Here is a 25,970-nt window from a genome sequence, read left to right as displayed (position 1 = left end):
CTCCCCGCCCAACTCTCCAGCCTGTCCAGGTCTCTCTGAATGGCTGCGCAGCCTTCCGGCACGTCAGCCACTCCTCCCAGTTTTGTGTCATCAGCGAACTTGCTGACAGTGCACTCTATTCCCTCATCCAAGTCATTAATGAATATATTGAATAGTACTGGTCCCAGTACCGACCCTTGCGGGACTCTGCTAGACACAGGCCTCCAACTGGACTCTGTCCCATTGACCACCACTCTCTGGCTTCTTTCCTTCAGCCAGTTCACAATCCACCTCACTACCCGATCATCCAGACCACACTTCCCCAGTTTAGCTGCGAGGATGCTGTGGGAGACCGTGTCAAACGCTTTACTGAAATCGAGATAGACCACATCCACAGCTTTACCATCATCTATCCACCGGGTTACGTCCTCATAAAAGGCTATCAAGTTGGTTAAGCATGACTTTCCCTTGGTGAAGCCATGCTGAGTGCCCTAATGATCCCCCTATCCTTGATGTGTCTAGAGACAGCATCAAGAACAAGTTGTTCCATTACCTTTCCGGGGATGGAGGTGAGGCTGACCGGTCTATAGTTACCCGGGTCCTCCTTCTTGCCCTTTTTGAAGACCGGAGTGAAATTCGCTTTCCTCCAGTCCTCAGGCACCTCTCCCGTTGCCCACAACTTAGCAAAGATGATGGAGAGTGGCCTAGCAATGACTTCCGCCAGCTCCCTCAGCACCTGCGGGTGCATCCCATCAGGGCCCATGGATTTATGGACGTCCAGGTTGCTTAATTGGTCCCTGACCCAGCCCTCATCAACCAAGACAGATTCCTCCTCTATCCTGACTTCTTCTGGGGCCTCAGGGGTCCAGGGCTCCTCAGGACAGCCTCCAGCAGTATAGACAGAGGCAAAGAAGGCATTCAGTAACTCCGCCTTCTTTTTATCCTCTGTCTCCAGGGCCCCCACCTCATTCATCAGTGGGCCTACATTGCCTCTAGTGTTGGCTTTACCTGCAATGTATTTGAAGAAGCCCTTTCTGTTGTCCTTGACCTCTCTTGCAAGGTTTAATTCCAAGGAGGCCTTAGCTTTCCTAGTTGCCTTCCTACATCCTCTGACAACAGACTTATATTCTTCCCAAGTGGCCAGCCCCTCCTTCCATGATCTGTACACCCTCTTCTTCCACTTGAGTTTCCCCAGCAGTTCCCTGTTTAACCATGCAGGTCTCCTGGTACCCTTCCTTGACTTCCTACCTGCTGGGATGCTCTGATCTTGAGCTCGGAAGAAGCAGTCCTTGAATGCTAACCAACTATCTTGGGCCCCCTTACTTTCTAGTACGCTGTCCCATGGGATTTTCCCTAGCAATTGCTTGAAAAGGCCAAAGTTGGCCCTCCTGAAGTCCAGGGTTGTGATTCTGCTAGCTATTCTGGTCCTGACACATGAGATCCTGAACTCTACCATCTCATGGTCGCTACAACCAAGGCTGCCCTCAACCTTCACCACTTCAACCAGACCCTCCTTGTTAGTGAGGATAAGATCCAGCAGCGCTCCTCTCCTAGTTGGCTCATCCACCATTTGCATCAGAAAGTTATCATCAATGCACTGGAGGAACCTCCTGGACTGAGGATGGCTGGCTGAGTAGGCCTCCCAGCAAATATCAGGGTAGTTGAAATCCCCCACGACAACCAGGCCCTGTAAGTGCGAGACTGCTCTCAGCTGCCTGTAGGCCTCATCACCCTCCTCATCCTGATCTGGTGGCCTGTAATAGACACCCACAACAGTATCACCCCTGCCAGCCTGCCCCTTAATTCGCACCCACATACTCTCAACTCGCTCCTGATCCGCCCCTGGACAGAACTCAATACGTTCTAGCTGCTCACTCACATAAAGAGCAACTCCACCACCTCTCCTTAGTGGCCTGTCTTTCCTGAACAGGACATAGCCATCCATGACCACATTCCAGTCATGCGAGGCACCCCACCAAGTCTCTGTAATTGCCACTAGATCATAGCCCCCCGACCGAACATGGATTTCCAACTCCTCCTGTTTATTCCCCATGCTGCGTGCATTGGTGTACAGGCATTTCAGGGAGCGAGCTGAGCACACCAATTTCTCCGAGTAGGGGAGAAAAGACGAAAATCTTCATGAAGTAGAAAACAAGTCACCATCAATGTAAAACCATTTAAATATCATATATCCCACAACCAATGCATTTTTGTTTTTAACGGTTTTGCAAGTTTTTCTATTAAAATAGCACTTCCTATAGGAAAATACACTCTTATTACAACATTCATTTTTAAGCAATATCCAAGATACAAAGCAAGAAAATATGTTGACTAATATTATTCGAGGAATAGAAATGGCAAGAACAGTATATAACAAGATATTTCATTATGTAAGCCTTTTGAAACACATAATAATAGATAAAAACTCAAAGCACAATAGTCACTAAATGAGAAAAAAAACAAACAAAAAACTTGACACTTACTTAACATGCCCCTGTAGTTGAGGTCCATGTCCCGACTCTCGGAACGAATCTTAATGGCATCTAGGATGACATCAGGTGACAATAATCCAGAAGGTCTTACAACATTTAGTAGTTCTGTTAGACTCATTAGTGGCAAACGTACTGCTTGCATGATTTCAGCATGGTTTTCCTTGGGGTTATGTTTACACCAATTCATCAAAGCTTGGAAAATGTCCTTCTCAGAAGCTGCAAATGAGTCCCTCAGTACAATACTTAGAAGAGAAGCCTGGAAAGGAAAACAAAAAAAAACACCAAATAAACAGAAATAAAATTAAATTTATTGAAAAAAAAAAAGAAATTAAAATAAGGCAAAAATTAATGGGTATTTTAACTTGTAGTTATTAAAAATAATCTCCAAAGAAGTGACTACCTGAAACTGTAGCTTGTTTTAGCTACTTATGCAAGAATTATAAAATCCATCACGTAAATAACGTAAATCCATCACATAAATTACAAACTCACTAACAGAAATAAGTCAGAATTGAAATGTGGAGAACTGTTCAAATCAATTTAAATCCAGTTACTACTTCAAATTTACTTTAGAATATAAGAAGTGATTTGAGGATTTGGTAGTATAGTTCAAAGTATTAATTTAAACTTAGGCTGGTATAAAATACTGATGAGGAAAATAAAGTGTGGCTGTAATCATCTTTTTAAACCATTTCTAACTATTTGGCATTCCCTCCCTGCCCCCCCCGCCCCTTTTGGTACTGACTTAAAATCAGCAGATAAAAACTTCAGTGGTTCTTACTCATGCAGAAAACCCACTGACTGCAAAATGAGAGCAAAATGAATTGAACAGCTTTTTGATTTTCACTCAGCAAGCAGAATAATTAGGAGTTTGCCTAAGAAAAGGATAAATTTCTCATATATATCAGGACTGGCTACGCCAAAGATGTCATAAAGTATGCGCTTCCTGATGAATGACGTTTGCTAATTTCTTTATTGATAATATGCTCTCAGAGCTCAGATTTAACAAACTGCGCATGACACAGTAGAGAGAAAAAACCCATTTTTTTCCCCTACACAACTAGTAATTTAGTCAGTGGAGCAAAGTGTCTTGCACTTATTCAAGGTATAGACCCATCACAGCTTTTCCACTTAAAACACTTCAAAAAAAAAAAAATTATACCATCACTTGTTCAAGATACTCTGCTGCTTCACGTGAACTCCACTTGAAAACACTCTATCACTATTATGTCCAGCTCAAAGACCATTTCACAGTAAATGGAAAATTTTACCATCATAGAACAGCCTGACTCGGCCACAAATATTTATGCATCTAACAACACCACCACCACCACACAAAAACCCCAAACCACCCTACACCACCACCAATTATGCAATTTCAGAACATGATGACAATCAGCAATACAAATCACAGCAACCTCCAGAACGCTTTAGCTTACACAGTAGAAAATCACCCATCACTGAGACAGCCTATATCAAGAAATCAACAGAAAGCATCTTCTGCTATCTTGAAGTCTTTACCTTATATCCCCTGGGCAGCATTCGGAAGGCAAATTACATTATTTCAAGAACAGATGAAAAAAAGACAAATTAAGATTAGATTGCCTGCTCCCACCTTTTAGAATACTCCATCAGATTTACTATATTTAGCTATACTGACTGGTCAAAATTAAATACGTAAAAAATTCAGAACAGATCACCAGGATTTTAAGTTCAGCTTGGCTTGAACGTTTCCAACGGTCACAGTTCACTAGTATAAAATGATACCTGTTAACTAATATATAAACTTGTATTCGGTGCCCCTATTAGTATTTTATCATGAAGTTGTATACAGATTAAAATTAACATTCCTGGGGAAAAAAGTGCAAACAGAAGATATACCTTAGAAAGAGATAGGAAGCCTTCGCTGGAGAGCACCTCTTGGGCATTTCTATCCATGAACATATAGCACATATACGTTAATTTGGGAAGGGAATAAAGACTGGCAGCATCAAATGTCATACAGACATTCTGAATATTAAGTATTGTGCAAAGATATTCAGACGTGGAATCCTCCAGTTCTGGGAACCCATATTTATGTGCTAGGCTTAGGAAGTCTATGAGAACCTCCTCTTTCTCATCCCGTAGTGTAGCACGACCAGTGTAAATATATTTCAACAGCATGGTAAATGCTTCTGCAGTGGTGTCCTGAAGAGGAATTTCTGCTTCAGGCCGAGATTCTCTCATTCCGCCATACAATAACGCTCTATAAGGAAGACAAAATTTGAGAAATTTATACCCTGATAAAAACCAAGCAAAAAGTAGAAAGAGAAAGGAATAAATGACTATTTACGGCAAGTGGAATACAAAGGGGATATGATTTAAGAATCTTCAAAAGAAAAACCCTTATACTTGGTATTTAAAGTGCAGCTCTGCTCTGAAAGCAGCTGCACAAGAATAATATTCTAATGCATCATGTTTTTATCCTACACAACAATCACTCCATCTCCACTTTGAATAATAGCTTGCAAAGCAGAAATTTAGATATGATTCTCATACCTTTTTTTTTAAATATAGTACTATCAGTGAGAAAGAAAAAAAATGAAAAATTTTCAGAAAGCAAGTGAAACCAATAGTTCACCACTGTAACAGCAGTGGGAGATTAGCAAATCTGAGGATTCTTGTTCCTCTACTCCTTACTCTAAACTCAGCAGACAGCAACTCCGATGAAATCCTGAATCTTGAAACAAATCAAAGTATTCACAATTATTTCTTAAAATCTGATGGACAGTTTGAACACAATTTGCATTCACACTTCAGTTTGGTTATTAGCTTATCCCCTCTGACAAAATTAACTGGGAGATGATTATCAGCAAGTTCTATTAATTACATTTAGAGTGAAAAATGCCCTTCTCTTAAAAAAAGCTAGATTAGTATTATTCCTAGTTTTAAAATACATATGTATCAGCCAGACCTCTTTAAATACTCAATTCCAACATGCCAGAATTAAACTTTCTAACTGAGTATGTTCCATAGAAGCACACCATCCGTACTCTGAGAAATCAAAACGATTTCACAGCAGAACTTTTCTGTTCTGAAGTTATCTTTCCTTTGAATTTGTGAAACTACCTTCAAATCCAATTTAATGAAGGTCAAAAGAATAACATCATGACATGGTATTTATCTTTTTATATTTGGACACAATGATTTGATGTGCTGGGAAACATTCACACAGAAAAGGTCACACTCAATGGACAGATGATTACACCCTGAAAAGTTCATAGAGAAACAATGTTTATCTTATTTGCATGAAAATTTCCTGTGAGCCTGACAAAAAGCTATACTTCACCTGAAATAATGGCACTTAGCAGCCAGGATCACTCTGTGTGCCGGAAAACGTTTCTTTTCTACAATAAAGGTAACATCACTATATTCTTCTCCATTCATTAGAGCACCAATATGCTCTGACAGAATGTGAACGTGGTCAATCTCGCCCTCAGCTGTGTAAGGACGAAGTGGATGGCTGTTACTCATCTTGGAGGGATGGGGATATTGGTAGCCTAAAGGGAAAAAGAAAACAACCAGTATTATAAAAGGGCACAAGTATTAAAAAATGGCAAAGATCAAGCTGCAATTACAAAAAAAGCGACTAGTGTTAAGTTACCATATATTACAGGAAAAATGAATCCAAGAGGTTTTCTATTAAAGTTCATTTACAACAGTACTCAATGTAGCTTGCATCAATGATTCTAACCAACAGAGAGTATTTCAGAGAATTCCATCACCTTGCTGTTCTGTCAATCCATTCACTTAAAATAAAAAAGCTTCCAACAACAAGAATTTAAAATTACACAACTTTAATTAAAATTATCATTAGAATTTTTTCTGAATTAAAATGCACATAGATTATGAAGAAATAAATGATTTGACCAATTAAGCATAGTCTTAACTCCCAAGTCTCTACTAAAATCAGCGACAAGTAAAAATATCAGTGTTCTCGCAGAATTCCAATTAACTTTCCAGAACGGGGAGAAAATAAACAATCAGGACAACTTTTAAAAAATAACAGACAAAGTCTGTCAAAGAGCAAAGCTTTACAATGCACAATTCAATTTTCTTACCCTTTCCACTCAGTCTCCTTGATGCCTTCTTGTTCCCTCATATATCTATGAAAATAACCCCCCTAATACCTCTCAGTCATAAAAGCAGGAGACTGCCACTAAGGTACAATACAGATTAATGAATGCATTGGTCATATCTTCTATGGAATTATTTTGTTACTTCTTAATTCAGAAAAGGGTTTAGTTTTGTTTTGGTTTATTTCAGCAACAGAGGCTTTCTGTAGTCTCAGTGGCAAAAACATTCACAGGAGAATTTAGGTCTTAAATCAGCTTCTATTGTTACACTTCAGTTTACTTTTAAACAAAAAGATGTTCGCTGTTTCAGATAATAACCATCCATATTTTCAGAGACACCTTCTGTGCTTCAATGACTAGCCACTTTTCAAAATGGGCACGTACTTAGTGCTGAAGAAAGATGGTGTACCACAAGAAGCAGGAAAATGATGAGGCCATACCCCGCACACAGCTAACACATTAATCTTTCAAGTGAAATGTTCATTACATTAATGCATTTTTAAGCTATATTTTAAAAAGTATTACGAGAAAATATGCATCCGTTTCCAGTCATTTCTACCCCAACACAGAAAAGAAAAAACCATGCATATGAGGTTAAGTATTATTTGCACTTCTGCAACACCTGGAAACGCTTAACCCAAAAATCAAGATACTGTAGAAACACAGTCCCAAAGAACTTTAAACTAAACTAGAAAAAGTGACAGAAATAGAAAATGAGATTTGAGAAAAATACAGCATACTAAATTGATAATACAGATCACAGCACAAACGGGAACAAAACCCAGCTTTCCTCAGGCTGTCTCTGCTACTTGAATTAGAAGCTGTGTGCCTGGGTAGCCATTACAGTGTGGAACCAGCAACACTGGCTGAGATACTGGAGGCAGCCTAACCATGGGAACACGGAATACTGTACAGTCATTCTTCTATCCTGACAGAAGGGTAAATTAATTTTTATGGTTTTTCATAGTAACAGACTGTTTTCTCCATTTGCACTGGTTAATTTACAATTAGCTAAGACAACTCTGCACTGAACAGATGTATGCAAGATACACTTCCAGTAACATTTACTGTGTAACAAGCAAGATTAACTTAACTCACATCAGTCCAGTTGCATCTACTTATACTAGCAAGAATATTTATCACAACATAATTATTTGAGTGTTTATAGACAATAAAATCGTAATGCCCTCCAAATATAAAACCTTTTATTACACCAAAGGAGCAAACAAAAGGATGTATTTGTTACTCAGATGCAAATCTCAAGCGTCGATACTCCTTCAAGGCTTCTGTACCTTCCAAGTCTACAATTGCTGTTGTTGATCTCCATTCACAATAGCCAGGCAACCCAATTATGTGCGAGTTACATGCACATTATCAAGCAACTCTGTACTCTCTCTTCTGCTAGTTCTGATTTTGATTGATTTGGGAAGTTCATTTATGATACTTCATACACGTACAAGTACAGGCACAGTTTGGTTTTAAAATCTATTTTTAATTCCATTTTTTCTACATTCTACTTCTTTGTTTCCTTCATCCACTCATATCTCTAAAAAACAAGAACAGGTACTGTCTGCATAAAACTGAGAGACTCTAAAAGCGGTAAAGATAAGGGAATGCCATCAGCTGCATACTAACTTTGCTTCCAGTAGCTGTGGATATTGTCATGTGCCAATAGGGTGAAAAGTTCAAGGGAAAATTGTTTCCATTTCAGGTTAAATAAATAAATAAAATCAAAAGCACACTTCCTTCTCAAGGGTACATAAACCTCTCTCTAAACAAGAATCAGTGTACAGAAGATGGCAAAGTCTGAACTGGGGACATTTGCTAATAAGCCAATGATGCCAGCCCTTGTGAACACCAAGATTCTGAACTACAGCAAGCCATGAAAGTAGAAATTTAGAAACCTCTGTGTGTAAGCTGCAAGACAAATTTGTTTTGATGTTTAATGCTCTCCAAATTGCTGGTACAATGTACTATTCTAAACTGTCAGTTTCAAACACAAACATCCTGACAGGGAATACAGGACTCAAACAAAAGCTACAAGCCTCTGGCTGAGAAGCCTTTCCAACCTTGAATGACACAAATTGTTGAAAACTGGCAACTTTATGAAACTACGTACATGCCTTATATGCTTTCTGTGGGTGACACTATATATTGAAGAAGCACTCAAACTCATTTATTTGTTTACTACTACGCATTTCCAAGACAAGTTTCGTCTGTATTGTGGATTTTCCACATAAAGCAGCCCAATAAGAGCAGTCCCGCCTTCAAAATATAGAACTAAATACTATATGACTTCAGATTTTCTCAGACTGGATTAATTAATGTTACGAATTCAGTCAACCCTTAAAGTGACCTGCACATTTCTTGTTTGAGGAAGTAATATACTGCTTTAGTTGTGGCAATCTGCTGTGAGCTCACAACTTCCCTGTATAGCTAAACATATATTTTTGTAGTTGCAACTTAGAAGTATTATTTACAATAGAAAGACAGATGCTGCCGGGACCTTGGCAAAACCCTTCCTGAAGATCCCTCTGGCATCTTCTGTCATCAAACAAGTCACCCATTTCAGAGGATACTGGTGTTTGTTCTTCCTGGCAGTCAAAGAAGAGCACTTAACCAACTTCAGAATAATAGGCCAAGCCATTTATGAGCCTCTTGCCAGCACCATAACCTATTTCCAGGAGGAACTCAAAGCTAATTATCTGCTTCAGGAGTCAGCTGCTGCAGGTTTGTTCATGCCACAGAAATAAACAAAACAAAACAGTCTTCTCAGTGAGTTTGAGGCACCACTAAAACTGCAACAATCTCAAAAGGCATCTGTTAAGTCAGAAGGCCTACAAATCACTTCTGCCTAAGACCCCATGGGAAGACATGCTTGGTGGCCATCTTCAACAGTGAGCATGCGAAAAACACAGCCTAGTATTTATTACATAAGGTAACATGTAATATTACACAATGTGTGTCATGGCTAGAAAAACAACAACAACCCCCCCCTCAGTTTTCAGCTTGCTGTATTTCTTTTTAGTTAAGTAATCTGTAACATGCTACAGCATACAAAAACATGATCAAGAAAATGCAGCAACAACAGCAAAACCCCAATGACATCTTTACTAAACAACTCTCAAACCAGAGCTGCAATAAAGACTGGTACTCAGTCACTTTCCCCCCTGCATTTGGGCTACCACTAGAGAGTCTGTGAAAAGCTGTTTCAATGAAACGTGGAAGAGTTGGTTTTATACTAGGCACAGAAAAAGGAATTTAAGAAATTGTTCATGAATAATTTGGAATTTTAATATGAGTGAAACATGTTTACATAACTAATAACCCTATTAAAACTTCAGAAATAAACACAAGTAAACAGACTATTGCTAGAATTAAAAATTTTATGAAATAAGTCTGAGTTATAAACACAGAGCAAATAATTTCATACCCTTGAAACACTTAATTCCTTCATCATCTAGTTTGTACCTCGCAAGATAATAGACGTTGTCAGACTTACACAAAGGGAATTTTCTTAAATATAATTCTCTTACACTGCTATTTTATCTAGAAATAGGAATTAGTTCTCAGCTGATTGAAAGGGATTTAAGTAGTATTTCAATTTTTTGTAACTCATTACTTCATAAAATATTTTGTTATGCTTTTCCATAACAAATAAATTCCAGCAAAACATTACTTTAATTACAATTTCTATTACCATACACTCACAGAACATGGTAGGTTGCTCATCTGCAAACACATTCCCATTACTTAAGTGCTGCAGTGCTAACGTTTTATGTTCTGCTCGGAGACACAGTCCTCCGATAGAAAAGCAGGAAGAAGTTTAGCTAGGTACAAAGAACAATATACTAAGTGCAGATTATTTATTAACACACATATAAAATAGGTTTTAATGCACTCAATACAACCTGGTTAAAACGGAATACAACTTAAGTTAAAATCTCAAGAGAATACATTGGTCTGCTCACCAGTAAAGCTGTCTGAAAATTTTCAGTGGATGTAGCCTGTAGGTAGATGACCAACTTCCTGAAAATTAGGGTTCTTCACCATTCTGAACAACAGACAGATTGAACAGCAAGCTCATAGAAACACTACTCAGCACATCTATCGGCACAGCAACAAGTGTACCATGTCCTGAAACAATGCATGAAATATATACCATGAGAAACTGGGGGCATGTAGCCTATGGCAAAAGTGAGTGAGATGCATATTTCTCAGTTAAAATTTTTGTGGAAATAAATCCTTAAAAATTCCTCCATTCTATGGTAAAGCTTCTAATAACGTTACAACATAGCACTAGAATTTCGTCATCATTTAATTTTGACCATTTTTTTAACTGTCAAAAGAAGATGGTAACATATTGCCATTCATTTGTTCATTATACGCCACAAAAATTTCATCCTGACATTCTTGCTACAGCATTAATGCCCCTGAGAAAACTTTTTTTCCAGCATGGGTGTTCTAATTAAACCAAACTGTATCACACACATTCCCTACACATCCAAAGTTCTCTAAATGTTCTTTCCTAAGAACTAACTAAAGGTTTTGGGGGTTTGTTTGGGTTTTGGTGGTTGTTTTTTTTATAATACTTCAGGCAGTTGCAGATCTTTCTCCTGTGCAAGCCTTTAATTTTACAAACAGGAAAACAAAACAAAACTGTAGGGTGAGGAAATACAAAAATATAGAGGCTTTATTTGTTTAAATACATAACCAACATAATGAGTCTCTCTAAAAGTATAGATTATTATTATTCTTCCCATCATACCTGCCAGCAGGAAAAATAAACTATAATTAATTTGCTAAACAGATGATATCTTGATCTGTGAATTATCTCACAAGAGAGACACTAATCTTCATTAAAGTATATGTTTAACGGGGCAAGGTAGGAAAAGGAAGAAAAAGTATTTTTAGGTAGTCTGATGAACTAAAAAGTAACCACACCTTAATCCAGCAAATTGAAAACAGGTATTTGACAAAGAAGATCACCTGGTTTTGGAGAGTAACGTGTGATACATAAATATTTGTTCCTACAAGTAATGTCTGTTACCAGATTGGCTTGTACTATCAAAACACATTCAAAAACCACTTATGAAAATTCTTGTGGGTTTTTCTTAGATAGATATGAGTGAACAGACCCCAACACAATAGTATACTTCACGCACACGATTTACAGATTTGTGACATAACACATGCCTCATACCCCTGCATTGTGAGTAGGCTCAAATTAAATCTTAAAACACAAAAAATTAAGTGATCCCAGCACAGGGCTTTGGGCGGGGTCTGTGTGCTGTACTTGAAAAATAACGTGAGCAAAGAGCATTGCTGGGCAAGCCACATCACAGGCAGACTGGTAACAAGTTAACACCAAGTTGTTTCTTTTAAAGTCTGATAACATGACAGCTGCTTCTAAGTCAAAAGTAAGGTCAATGAATCACAGCAACGCGCAACTTGCAAGAGTAGTTAAGTACTAAGACCCCAGAAGAACCTGTGAAAATATCGTGTGTACCATCAAAGCGTCAAAATATTGAACGAATATGATAAGTAAATAAATAAAAGCAAGCCACAAGAGGGTCTTGCAAAGCGCAGGGGCGGGCACAGGGGAGGGCAGGTGAAGCAGGCGCACCGGACCCAGGGAAGAGAGGGCGGCCGAGAGCCAGCGATCCGCCCAAGGTCGCGCCCGGGGAAGCCAGGGCCGCCGCCTGCCCAGAAGCCGCCTCCCAAGTCTGGAGGTGCCGAGGAGGTGACCCCCGCCCGCTCGGCCGCCCCCCTCCCTCTCCCTCTCCCTCCCACCTCCGCAAAAAGGCGCTTCAGGTGAGGCCTGATGCGCCCAGCAGCTTCCCGCAGGCGGCCCGCGCTCCCGGCGGCGGCGCTCCCTCGGCCCGCGCCCGCCCCGCCGCCCGCTCCCGGTGGGAGCAGCACGTCGGCCCGCCGAGGGGCCGGAGCCCACCGCGGGGGAGGCCTCGGGAGCCGCCGCCCGGTCGGCAGGAACCCGCTCCGCAGGGGGGAAACGGCCGCCGCGCCCGACCACAACCTTCCCCCGGGACTCACCAGTCCAACCGCCGCCAAGGCCCCCACCCCCCGCCCCGCCGCTGTCGCTACGTGAACCGGCGCGCTGACGCCACTTAGCAACCGCAGCCGTCGTCCTGCGTGCTGACGTAGGCGAGCACCCTCAGGAGCGGGTCCCGGTGGCGGCGTGGGCTCGCTGCGGCCTCCGCAGTTCCGTTCGGGCGGCGCCAGGTTTCCTTTTCCGGCCACAGAGCGGAGGCGGCCGGTGGCAAGCAGTGCCCGCGGGGCCGAGCCTTGGGGAGAGCACTTGGGGCTCGGGCCCCGCGGCAGGGCTGGTGGGGCGGGCCGCGGGCGCGTCCGCAGCAAGTCGCGACGCCGGTTCCCCCAGTGAGGGGAGTCGCTAGGCCTGGGGCGGCTGAAAGGCCGACCAGCCCGCCGGCACCGCGCCTTGGCACCCCTCGGCGGGAGGGTGGGGGCGGCGAGCGGCCCCGGGAGCGCCGCCTGCGCTCGGTGAGCAGGGAGAGCCGGGCGGCCGCTGCAGCGCCGGCGAAGCTTCTCTAGGCGTGCTGAAATAGCGGTGTCCCAGGCAGGGGACCTTCGCGGCTGCACCCTCCTGCCTGCGGGCCACAGCCAACGTGTCAGCAGATGCCAGCATTTGTCAGAAACCGGGCACTTGTTCAGACAACAGGGACGCTTAAATGTCCGGCCCCTATAAAATAGCAACTGATGTTTAACCTTCCCAGTTGCTCTCATCTGCTGGTGCTCGACTACGTCCAACATACGTGTTTCCTTTAAGTGTAACGGTGTGCTTGCCAGTCTGTTGCCAACTGGTATGTGTTCTGCTTTCCTCAGTAATGAGAACCTCTTCCTGTCTGTAAGGAGAATGTGGGCTCGTCTCTATGTGACCATTAGATTAATTTCTAATGTACTGTACAAAGCTAAATTTAGGCCCTCCAAGTGGCAAAGCACTACATGGTATTTAATGCCATGCTTTATTTAGCAGAAAAGAATCATTACCTTGGAAGAAGTAAAAACAGCATTGTCTGTAATCAGTAAGAACATTGAATAATTTCAAAATCAAAAGTTTTTACATTTAAAGTCTTTAACATCTGTTGCAGGCTAAAAGAATCATCATTAAGTGTTTTTCTTTAGTAGTTTATTCTTGGATTTCATAACTGAGAATACTGGTTTTAATTAGTTCTCAGTATGGCAAGCAGCAGTAACTTTTTTTTCTAAAAAAACCCCACCATACCTTGTCCACTTCATGATACTGCTGTAATTAGTTTGTACGTGCCAGTGTTTTTTTACTAGTTTCCTCTTTATTATCTCATCATCTATCATGTTGTCTATACTTTGTCAAGCACATAAAAAAACCACGGGTTATTCCAAGATTAGCAAACGTGCTTAGAGTAACTTCCAAGTACTGAGCAGAGAACCTTCAGCATAGCCTGCTCCTCCTTGTGTAGTTATCCACTGAACTACTTATGCACACCCTTTGACTTACTCATCTGATTTATGAACTATTCCGGTTTTAATTACTGCATCCCATACAATTGGGTCAATAGCTTTACCAGTCACACACACCTGTACTTTGACGTGTAGCGAAACAAGTCCAAATGAAACACTGTATGTTGATACAAATGAACCACCAAGTTACATGTTTGCAAAATTTTGATATTTTCCTTGCCAAGGCCTTGGTCATAAAGCTTTAGATGATACATCTGTAGCGACTGAAATAAAACTTAGTTTTAGACAACTTCACTTAGACTACTATTAGTCTATTTTTTCTACTCACACAATCTAATGAGAGATTCTGAATGGTAAGGAACTGCAGTTAGCACTTGTGCTTCAGCTGAGTTTTACTTCAAGTTCCTATTTCAGAATACCAGCAGCAGAAGGGATGTACATGAAAAACAGTTTAGCTGCAATCAGCTGAGTGCTTTGTCTCATTGCTGTAGCTCTCATGCTTGTTGGCACTATTCTTATCCTACTAACCTCAGAAGATAAATTACACTACAGTAGTCTTCAGAGTCTCTTAATTACTGCTGTAAGGTATTCTGCAATATTGTGTACCTTTTTTAAAGTAGGGTGAGATTTCATGAGTCAACTGCGCCAACCTAACTTTCTGCTGAAAGGAACAGCTTTATTTACTCCTTCAGGAAACTAAGGAGCCTTGAACTGGCTTCTCATTTCTACATAATCAACTTGGTATAAAACTAACCCAGCATTCAAGAAAATCTTTGCCACTTTATTAAGCTGAATTAGCCTGCCTGGGGCAGGAAGTGCAATGTCAAAAGCCCCACATCTGGGAGGAAGACGACTGTGAGATCATGTGGTGACAGCTATCAAGACAGCTCACCTACTCAGGAGATCTTGCTCCAACCAGTGGTAACTATATTGTCCCTATCAAAATGACCTAACATACAGGAGAATAACCGCACAAGGAACAAGGCAGGGAACAGGGTAGGTATTAGTTCTGGCAGTACAGGAGGGCAGAAATAGAGAATACAACAATGAACCAACAGTGTTGATTATTGCAGAAAAAAGGCAACTTGGCAAATACTCAAGGGAAAGAATCTATTGTGTATGAATGACACTGATAAGGCACCACCTAAAGCACAGTATCTGTGGACACTGTAGAGATCAGCCAGAAAATATACAAACGACCATTTAAAATATCGTGGTTGCTTCATATAACAGAAAACTAAAAAAAAAAGATTTTTTGCATTACTATGTCTACCTTCCAATGAGTTTATGATTGCTTGCACATCCATAGGGGGTATTAAGCAGAACAATAGTTCTCACATTCTCTTTTCCAACACTGTCCTGGTTTGGCCTAAACCAGGCCGATTTTCCTTTCAGTGATTTTTGCTTTCAGCTAAGTCTCCTCTAAGTAACTGCATGTTTGCAGACAGTGTCTGCCTCCAAGACTGATAACGCCCGAAGTTTGTAGTTATCGCTGAGGCACCGGTAGGGATGTTGTGCAGTAAGGCTCTTGCTGTACTTATTCTTAGAGAAACCAAGGTCACTGATGAATTCCTCACTGCTTACAAGTGAAAAGCCGAAGGGGGGGGTCGCAGCTGCAGGGGGGAGCAGACAGGGCAGGTGACCCAAAATTGACCAACGAGGGTATTCCATTCCACACACGTCATTCTCGGTATAAAGGGGGGGGATCACGAGGGTCGCGCTCTTTTTCTGCTATGGCCGGTGTCCAAGGAGGACTCCGTCTGTTTTCCTGCTGCCCCCGATCCCGATCCGTGCATCCCTGAATCCAGCTCTCGACCGTTGCTAGGCCCAGCCTGGGCCTTCCCGGAGCCTGCCCTGCAGTGCCGGTGGTGACGTGGCTGACTTCAGGGGAGCTCAATCTTGGTTTTGTATATATATTTGTATATATTTGATTATTTCTATTATTATTATTATTATTTTTTTTTCATTATTATAGTTTATTAAAACTGTTTTAACTTTCCAACCCGGAAGCCTCTCTCCCTTTTCCCTTTCCCTCTGGGGGGAGGGGGGGGGGATAACAGAGGGCATCTGCCACAGGTTTAATAACTGGCCCAGCTTTAAACCGTGACACAACACCTAAAGCTCAGATGAAGCATATAATCTATTTTACTCATTTCCAAGGGTAAACAAAATATCTTGGATTAAGTTTTATGAATTATTTTTTATGTGGAGCTCTGTAAAATTACTAAGTTTATATATGCTGTGTTGTTAAGATGAGGCAGACAATTAAGGATTTTTCAGATAAAGAGAGAGGACAGCAATACTTAGCATTTGTCATTAACATGTATTAGCATAGCAGAAATCAAATGCAATACTTTCTACATTTCTGTTTTAATTTATAAACCAGGGAGTTATTGACAGCTATTATTAACTCTGCACATTAAGTTACTAAAACGTCCTGCTAATCAAGTGTCATGGTTTTGTGGGGATACAGTTTATAGAATAAAGTTTCTGTTACATTTTGTTTTAGTTTGTGGCAGGCTGTGGTATGGTGATCAAGGCCCTTAGCAGTTAAATCCAGGGCAGCTGACCCAGGCTGGCCCACAGGTGCATTCTGTAATATTAATGTCAGGTTCACTATAAATGGGAAACTTGCTGGGGAGGGGTGGGCCTCTTTTTGCTCTGCTCTCTTCTCCCCTTCTTCTTCTCAACAATTGCTATCCCTGGAGCAACTTGCCACCACTCTGTGGGCTAAGTATAACTTTGTGTGGTTTTGTATTACTATTGATACTGGTTCCCTTATTTTAGTAAATCTGTTTACATTTTAACCTATGAGTCTCTCTCCTTTTCCCAATTCCCTTTCTCTGTTGGGGAAGGGACATTGGGTGATAGAACAACTGGTTATTGTTTAGCCCCGGGTGCAGGCTAAGCAAAAAGATCAAGTCACACAGTTATCTTCTTCACTACTGTACTCCCACTTCATCACTAGATTTCTTCTCAAAAAAGAATCCACAAACCAAAACAAATAGCCTTTTGGTTATCTAGGATTCAACAATTAGCAAAACAACAGGTCATACTGCTTTAAAATTATTTTGTACTTTTCAGCAATGCTTTATTTGGAAGTAAACTGCAATGCCATTACACTATGCAATAGTCGCATAACTGAAGACTTAGCAGGAGTTAAGCGCTGCTTGAACCACACTAAGAGAGGGCAGAGGGTTTTTTGGTTGTTGGAAGAAACAACAGGATTTCAAAACTTGACATTGTTTACACTGTTTGTGACAGGTGGAACAGCTTATAATCAAATAATTTGTGTAACATATGTAAATGTTACATGTTTTCCTGCTGTTTACTGGTATCATTTCAGTAACCATTGCTTGTTTTGAGAGGGCAGATCAAAACATCTACTAGTAGGAAACTGTTGTTTCAGATTTTCGTTAATTTCCTAATGCAGAACATACAGAGTGTTTAAGTTAAATATAGCCCCAGACTTTGATTAAAACAAAAATTATGAGCAAGTTCTTTCTAGTGTTGGAAGAGACAAGAAGGATCACTGTGAGTTAGCAACTATGAGACCTTTTATCTTGGCTGTCAATCAGCAGCCAGAAGCTAAAAGACTGAACTCTTTCTGCTGGATTGATTTGTTGCCTCCATAAAGTTTCTTGTTTAAGGCTGCTCCTCAAAGATTTTTGCCTGGCATAATACAACATTAGGACTTTTATAAACATGCTACTACTCAAGTCAAAGTTAGGTTGACATTTTATTTTCTTGTATACAAGATAGGGCATGAAGCCTTCAGGATCTTTTGACTTCATTACAAAAATATTCTGAAGTTTTGGGTAATTTTTTCCTCCTTGTTGAAGCTTAGCAGTAGAAACACACGATTTTTTTTTTTTTGTCAGTTTAAATCTAAACAGTGTGAAATGCAGTGAATTTCTGGTCACGTATCTTTTGGTAGTGTTTAGTGAAATATTAACATAATGTTTAAAAGGAGAACCTGTGAAAATGCTCTTCCAAAAAATGGTTGAGTATTCCTAATTGGAAACAAATTGCAGTGGCATCACAGGACAAGAAAAAAGGAATTCAAGTACAGCAAGGTCCCAGGGGATAGTTTTAGAGGAGACTCTGAACATCACTGATTCCTCTCCACTAAGTGAGAATTTCACAAATGCTGTTACAGATTTTCATCAGAGGACTGAAAGTGGGTATCTCTCATATAATATACTTCATTAGAACTAAGTAAGAGTCACCATGTGGTTAGGGTTCAAAATTTCAATCCAGTAGCCATCAGGATCCTGAACAAATGCAAGTCCTTTCATTTTACCTATTAGAAAAAAAAATACAAGATAAAGTTAAGACTACATGATTAGTTCTTAATGTTATGACTACTTTGAAAAATATTTTTCCTTTTTTTCTTTTGCATGAGAATTAGGTTAAATTTAGACAGCTAATTTTGAAAACATCCAGATTAGTTTTTAATTAGCATTAGATCTGTGTATGCTAAATTGGCAATCTTACTCTCAACTAAGCTGTAGTTTAAAGTCACTTTGAAATTTTATTTTTTGTTGACTGGAGTTTTCTGCATTATGCCCCTGTAAGTGTTCATCCTCTAAACTCAGAAAAATATTTTTGTACTCCAGGATGTTTTGAGATATTTTCTTGGTATCTGGCTTTGCCAGTATAAAATCCTGTGTTCCTCTCCCATCATTCCTGCCTCCACACTGAAGTTTTATGTTACTGGCTTTTGTTTGGTTTTCCCCCCAATGTGGTTTACAGTACATATTTGCATCCCTTCATAAAACAGAAATGCAGGGCAGGAATGTTTTAAATTTTACTGTTGGAAAAAATATTACTTATTAAAACTGAGTCCCCAAAAGTTCTCTTCAACAGTAGATCAGGATAGCAAAGTTTAACATGTCATCTTAACGTGTTAACCACACACTTGCTTTATGAGGCTATTTACTGTAATAGAACCAATGTAATTCTTAATATATTCTAGTTGCAAAAACTTCTGAGAGAATAGTAGATGTTTGATTAAGTAATGTAGGAAAAAAAATAACATTGGGTCTCTCAGACTCCTCCACAAACAATGAATGTGAAGTCCCAAACTTCCTCCTCCTCGGCATTTGCTGCACCAATTTCATTTCTTAATGTTAAAAAACAGCTTTTGCTCTCCCCCTGCCTTGACTGCTTCAAGAGTTCTTTCCTGGGATTTATTCCATTTACAGTCTAAGCTTCTCCTCTTGTGTCCTTAGAGCTGTGCAGTGATACAGAATCAAAGTCAGGATCTCTCACTTCAACTCTCTCAGGGTTCAACAGGTGCTGAAAGAATTAAAAAGGGCTCAGAAACTCCAAAATGCTAGAAATACTACGTTCAGTTTTTAAATCAAGAAATCCATGTTCAAATTAAGTTTTCAGCTACACTTCTTACATTTGCTTCAGCTGAGAACACAGTGAATATGATGAAAATCACTTAAGTCTGTCTTCAATTACTTGTTCTTACTCCTCTAGCAAGGAATCTAAAAGATCGATTCCAATACATGTAAACTGAAGCCTCATGTACCAATGTTACTTTCAAACTAAAAAACCCCACTGTTACTACAGGCCACAGTCTAGTTTCTATAGCCAGAAGGAAGAAGTATCACAGATTTGTGCATGCTGATGAGTATTAGATGCCCGTTTTGGAACGCATCAGTCATAAAACTCTCACGAGGTCTCTTCATGAAAGAGAATCCAGTTGAAAAATGCAAGACTTTTCACCACTGATTTCTGCATTTTAGGCTATTTTGACATAGACATTCTTTGTTTATGTACTCTCTAGACATTTGAGCTCTACGTTATGCATTTTTTACTAAAAAGTCAAATATGCTATAGACTAATGAGGCTATTTCTACCAAAGCTGACAGAACAGTTAAAATGATAATTAGCTAGTAGGTGGTGTTAGGTGGATTTAAATAAAAATAGCCAGAAAAATCAAGAATTACTCGGTTTTAATGGGTGGCGGTAATTATGTCTTCCGAGTCATCTTGTTTTCATATGATAAGAACCAAACAAGTATGAAATGTGGGAATTTGATCCATGTTAAAGTAAAATCTGTAATAACTCCAGGCAGTAGTATACATAGTAAACTATGACATCAACAGAGCATGTGAATTTTGACGAAGGTCAGACTACATACAGAAGGCACCTAGCTAGACTGATTAACTGTTGGTACTGAGATAGATCTATTGTCAGTTTTGCCCTCTGTAAGAGGGTGCAGGGGTAACTGGTTCTAGCAGTTTCTGAGCAGTCACAACTACTAGAAATGTATTACCCAGTTTCCCAGGAAGATCTACTAGGCAGAACATATTAAAAGCAAGGAAAAAAATTGACTTGCATTTCTGATCAAGACTTACCATCATCTGGTTTCTTCACAAATTTCACTCCTAGTTCTTCAAACCTCTTACAAGTTTTATAAACATCAGGGACAGCAATTCCAATGTGTCCTGTGCAACAAGGTAAAAAGAGTGAAAAACACTGTAAGTACTGCTAGGTATGCTAGGAAAAAAGTTTACATGCTGTAGTTCACATAAGATATGATTGTATACAAGAAAAACATTGCTTCAACATTATTCTCCTTCAGAAAGTTGGCTTTTTTGATAATGCCTTTTAAAATAGGAACTTTAGAGTTAAAATATCTCATTATTTAGGTGAGAATATTATCTAGAGTAGGAAAAAATAAGATTTTCAATCAAACGGTTTTATCTGTATTTCATTTCTCGAAGCACGTCCCCATAACAAGATTTTGTTGCATTTCTTCAGTTCAACAGGACAAGGAGGTTATCATTAATCCTGTATTTGTAGAGACTAACAACAGCACTATGCAAGGCCTGAGCTTATAAATCAGTTCAGAAGCTTTAAATATCAAGTGGCTAGACTGAGTATGAAACTTAATTCACAAGCCAGTGACCTTTCAAGCACTCAAAATACCAGATCGAGCCACACAAATACTATCCTCAGTGCTACAGACAGACAGAATTCTCCTTCTAGCTTAAAATGAGTAACCAGTGCATTATAAAATAGAAATCCCAATGTAAATTAGTCTAAACGCCATGATAATCTGATCCACAACAGCAATTACTGTTCTTCATTCAGTAGTTACTATTAGCATGTGTTGCTTGCCGAAGGATTAGATTCTTTATAAAAAGCGTAACTGTGGCTCATTACCCTGAAACACATTTGTTCACCTATTTTCATGATCTTTCACAGCATACATGCTGGAAGAAGAGATAAAGGATGAGATGCAAGTTCCCTTCTTTCCTAGTGCTAGTACATTTTCTTCAAAGTAACCTATTAGAAAAGTTTTTTCACCCATACAAGTTTAAAATATTTTCTCTACTAGTTCTCATTAAAATAAAGCCTACAGTGTACACTTATCCAACAACCTTTGCACAGAATTTATATAGATGTTTTCTAAAATACATTTGAAATTCCATTTTTCCCCAATACACCAGAGAAAAAATGTAATCACAATAAACCAAAGCTTAAAACCTACAAACACAAAACTAAAGACCTACCAAATCCTCGGGGATCTGAATTGCCATTGTGGTAAGACTGTTTCTCATCATTTTCAGTGCCCCAGTTGCTGTAAAAAGTAATTATTACATATTGAAGAAAAGCATAGAAATTAACAAATCCTAAACACTCCATTTCCTCAGGAGGATAAGTTGTTTCTCCTAAGAAACCAGAGAATTTCAGCTGTTGGCTGCATTCATTAAACTATCAAGATTTTCCCTAGTCACAGGTCCTAGGGATAGTCTCGGGGCTAATCCAGTCGTGTTCACAGCCCTTCACTAGCATTCAGGTTCTACACTGGAACGAGCCAGAGACACACCTGTCTCATCAGAACAGAGAGAAGGTTGCGCTGCATGAGTCAGTTTATCTACCCATCACTGGGGAACAGTGAGGGTAGCAGGTCCTGAAGCCAAGCAAGACAGTGGGGTATTTAGGAGAATCTTTCTGCACAATTACAACGATTAGTAGCATTAACCAAATTGTCCTGTTTATGGGAAGTGTATGTTTTGATTTAATACCTCTTTTGATCAGATGCCAAAGCAATAGTTATCCATTATTAGGATGCTCTGGGGATCCAAAGGGAATTCTAACCACACTGGGTTTTCCTAAATTCTGTGGCTTCCCTGCCCAGATGGCACTCAAAATACAGCAAGCATTATTTCCTGTTTATGTTCCACTCTCCACCTAGCAGTTTGAAAGAGCTCTGGAAAGAGAAAGATTAAGCTTGCCAAGCATCCAAGATCTCAGCCATATTTTAAGGCTTTATGACACTAAAGATGTTTTGACAGTACTGTTTACATTTTTAAATTCAATCCAACAGGATTTACACTCATCCACTTCTGCTTAATCACTGTTAGCTAAATGTCATCTCTTATTATATTAATACTTACTGTGTCAGTTCAAGCGTAGCTTTTCTAGAGAAGGTCCAAGCTGTTCTCTCAGTTTTATCTTTCGGGATATCATTTTTATCTTCATACGCCAGGAAATAGAGCGAGAACTTCATAGCAGGAAAGTCAAATTTTTGAAGCAGTCTAAATGGCAACAAATATTTTGAAATAGTAACTTTAAAAGGCCATCAGGTAACTTGCAAATAAACCAAGACGCTTCCCCCATAGAAGAATTACTGCTGTGATTTTTTGCCTTTCCGACTGCAATCCACATCTTAAAATAGCTACATTTTGAACTATCACATAGAAACAGTCCAGAACACATTACAAACCTACAAAAATTTGAAGAATCAGATGCTTAAAAGCCAAATTATTAGTAACTGAATAGCAAACCCAGTACAAAGGCTCAGGTCTTGAGGTTGCCACTCTGTTACTTGTTGGTATTTCCTCAGGAAGATCTTTATGTTTATCCACTTTAAAACATCACCAAGGAATAAAAAGATTTACTTTGAAACTTAGTCGTTCTGGGGAGCTCACTGGCACCAGACAAAGTTTAAGAACACAGCAGGATTAAAAAACAAACATACCTTTAGATGAAATATTTTTACAATTTCAATAGCTATGTATAATGATAAAATCCATTTCAAATGTGACAATTTAAGCAACTAAAAAATACTTGAGGAGAAAGCTGCTTATAAAATTTATCCTTTTACTAGATGCAAAAAGTCACCCACTTTCCGGTGAAATATTTGATACATCTCTATTTTCACCTAATTTCCAGAGATGCTGTGGCATACTTCAAACCATTTTTATGCAGGACGTTTAACTAGAAGAAGCAGGCATGCAAAATAAATCTAATTTCCTTTTCAGCTTACTAGGTATTTAATTTTTGTTTTTTCACACCCACATCTTCACTAAAGTGGAAGTAGCTTATTTTACTTTAGTCTGGACTCATTTCAAGATGTTTAAAAATATACTAGAATTTTGTTATGAAATAACTCATTTCAAATGTCAAGAATGTGCACTGAGCCTTAGCATAAACACGTTAGGCTACTGCAGGGCATCTGCCTCCCAACGGCCTTCTCCAAAAGACTGAGTTCGGACCTTGTCTCCAGCTTCCACTGCCTTGGTCTCTTATGACCGAGGTGGTCATAAGCCACATCTGAGAACTAGTGGAAAACTTAATTTCAAGATTTATAGCAATGACTCCTGATTATAAGCACTGTCATAAAAGTTACCAGTTAGCTGCAGGCTCAGTGAGGAGGAAGTAAGCAAGTTGTACACTGATAATTAATGACCTATTTAAGAAAAAAAGAAATTTCTAGTCAAGGCCAGTATTAGTTCATTTGCAGCTTAGGCACTAACTGTGCTGTGGGAGTTCTCAGAGATTGCCAGACTGTCCAACTGGGCATCAGCTGATGGGCCAGCATTGTTTATGTACTTAGACCAATTAGTATAATTACATCAAAATAACAAAAACTTTTCAGAAGAACAGTAGGAAAAAAAAAAACAACTTATTGTGGCATACAACTTCTACTCACGTCATTCCAAGAACTCTTGTATAAAAATCCAGTGATTTCTTAGGATCCTTTACTCTTAACATTGTCTGCTGCAACAAAAAATCCTGTGGGGAAAAAAAAGGTTTATTATTTATACATCAACCAGAACTTAATTATGGCTATTAACAAAGATGCCAGTTAATAATGAATCTAAAACTAGCAGGTTTAGAAGTAACAAACGGAGTACTACATTTAAGTGTAAATAAAACCTTTTATCTTGATCCTACACGTACAGATTTGTGTTAAATAAATATGCCTTTGTAACATAATGTTTAAAACAAATAAACAATAACACCACTGGTATCACTCAATATATATTATATATTATCAGTGGTATCAAAAAAAAGGGTATCATTCTTATGTTTATTATTCTTTTATGGAGCTGTACTGCACATGAACCACTTGTGCATGCAGCACAGTAGGCACATGAATATTTGATAGCAGGCCTCACTGCAGACACACAGCTAAACTCCTGGACTAATTATATTTATTATTTCATTGCACAGGTGCTGAATTTGTGTCAAGCTTGATGATACTTTGGCAGCAAAACCTGCCTGCAATTTTCTAAGGGTATTTTCCTCAAGCCATATATACCATATATTCCTCAAGCCACTTTATATACCAAGGGCTAATGAACAACTAAGTGGATGAAAAGTGAACAGTAGGATAGCCTTGACAGATGTATTAAAAAAAAAAAAAAGACAGATGTAAAACAACAGAAGTGCAATTACAAGGTTCTCCTAATTAAAAAAAAAAAGAGTTTGGGATGTTTTGGGGGATTTTTTTTGCAACCCTGGCAGGTGCTGGCTGAAGAGCCCTCGGAGCACCCTATGGCCCCCGGCAAGCGCGGAGCGGGCCTGGCTCTCCTAGCTCCAGCAGGACCGACGCTCCGTGCACCAGCACCGCCGCCCACCCGGCTGAGCGCGCCATGGCGGGCCGGGACGCGGGCCGGGGGGTCACAACAACCGGCCCAGCCGATCCGCCCTTCACCTCGAAACGCGAAACCGAGCCGGGCTGGCCGACGCCGGGACCATCTCCCCGCACAAGGCGGGGCGGCGCACCCCGAGTGCCTGGGCAGCTCCCTGCCCAGCCATCTCCGCCCGCCCCTCTCGCTCCCTCACGCCGGACCCTTCCCGGCCCCATGCCGCCTCCTATCCACCGCACGTCCGCCCGGCAAAGAGCTGGGGGTTGGAGGGGAGCGGGCGACCGGCGCTTCCGCAGCCCTAGGGCGCCCTCGTCACCCCCAGGGCATCCTTGTCACTCCCATCCACCTCACCTTCGTGCTGGCATCCGGCTCCGAGCAGGCACCGTAGGCTGCCTCATCGCTGAGGCCGCTTAGCTCTGCCGAGGCCGCCATGTCGGCAGAGGAGGACGACGCGACGGCGCCCGTAGGAAGGCGGTGCCTCGCCCCGCTCCGCCCCGGGGGGCGTCCTCCCTGCAGGCGGGCCGCTGCTTAGCGGGGACGCCCAGGGGGTGCTGTAGGGGTGCCTGGTTAGATTTAGGGATGCCTGTTCGTTCCTAATAAGCGTTAACGAGAAGCTGCCTGGGTGTGGAGTTAATTAGCTGAAGCGTGGAATGAAACCGTGGACCGTCTAGGTTGCCGTGACGATGCGCCCCTCCAGCTGCCGCTCGCGGGCAGAGGGGACCATAAACGCCTAAAGCAGGCGCAGGGTGTCCGGCTCCAACGGCACGGTGCGTTTTTGTAAATCCTTCCGGCTGCCGGCACCCGAGGGCGGGCTGGGAACCCGGCCCTGTGCCCTCAGCCCTGCTTGCGGCACAGCTCGGGGCGCTGGTTGGTACCGAGCCGTGCTGGGCTCTGCCTTTGCCTGCAGGGGCTGCGGGAGGGTTCAGATTTGGCGCCCTTTGGAGTGGCGCTGTGGCATTTTAGTATGAAGTTATTTCAGGTGAAAAATAATAATTTTTTTTTTC

General features: G+C 40.7%; 3 protein-coding genes across 4 annotated transcripts in view; 1 reads left to right on the top strand and 2 right to left on the bottom strand.

Moving 5' to 3' along the window:
- The window catches only part of BTBD9 (BTB domain containing 9), a 135,734-nt gene extending 123,051 nt beyond the window's left edge, over positions 1-12,683 (bottom strand). Inside the window, exons 1-5 of one of the 2 annotated variants that reach the window (XM_068397352.1) lie at positions 12,638-12,671; positions 10,558-10,723; positions 5,800-6,010; positions 4,353-4,716; positions 2,463-2,727 (exon numbers count right to left, since the gene is read on the bottom strand). In XM_068397352.1, the coding sequence (XP_068253453.1) occupies positions 2,463-2,727; positions 4,353-4,716; positions 5,800-5,984 (814 nt within the window). In that variant the 5' untranslated portion in view covers positions 5,985-6,010; positions 10,558-10,723; positions 12,638-12,671. Of the gene's footprint in view, positions 1-2,462; positions 2,728-4,352; positions 4,717-5,799; positions 6,011-10,557; positions 10,724-12,637 lie in introns of both variants that reach the window. The other variant, XM_068397358.1, reaches the window with a different exon arrangement.
- Positions 12,684-16,365: 3,682 nt separating this feature from the next.
- On the bottom strand, positions 16,366-25,431 carry GLO1 (glyoxalase I). The gene is made up of 6 exons (XM_068403823.1): positions 25,318-25,431; positions 24,024-24,106; positions 22,486-22,626; positions 21,598-21,665; positions 20,437-20,526; positions 16,366-18,365 (listed from the first exon to the last, which is right to left on the bottom strand). The coding sequence occupies exons 1-6, from the start codon at positions 25,396-25,398 to the stop codon at positions 18,277-18,279; spliced, it is 552 nt and encodes a 183-aa protein (XP_068259924.1). The 5' UTR covers positions 25,399-25,431; the 3' UTR covers positions 16,366-18,276.
- Positions 25,397-25,970, top strand: part of DNAH8 (dynein axonemal heavy chain 8) — a 152,170-nt gene continuing 151,596 nt past the window's right edge. Inside the window, exon 1 of the mRNA XM_068399510.1 lies at positions 25,397-25,429. Coding sequence (XP_068255611.1) covers positions 25,397-25,429 — 33 coding nt within the window. The remainder of the gene's footprint in view (positions 25,430-25,970) is intronic.

This window comes from Nyctibius grandis, chromosome 1, assembly GCF_013368605.1.
Source record: "Nyctibius grandis isolate bNycGra1 chromosome 1, bNycGra1.pri, whole genome shotgun sequence".
Lineage (NCBI taxonomy): Eukaryota > Metazoa > Chordata > Aves > Nyctibiiformes > Nyctibiidae > Nyctibius > Nyctibius grandis.
The sequence above is the reverse complement of the archived record's forward strand: the minus strand, read 5'-3'. Positions and strand labels throughout refer to the sequence as shown.

Coding starts and splice junctions, on each gene's coding strand:
- GLO1 (XM_068403823.1), bottom strand. CDS start 25,398: ATGGCGGCCTCGGCAGAGCTAAGCGGCCTCAGCGATGAGGCAGCCTAC. Junction 22,627..24,023: donor ACAAGAGTTCTTGGAATGAC/GTGAGTAGAAGT, acceptor GTTGCCATTTAG/ACTGCTTCAAAAATTTGACT. Junction 21,666..22,485: donor GCTACGCTTGAACTGACACA/GTAAGTATTAAT, acceptor TACTTTTTACAG/CAACTGGGGCACTGAAAATG.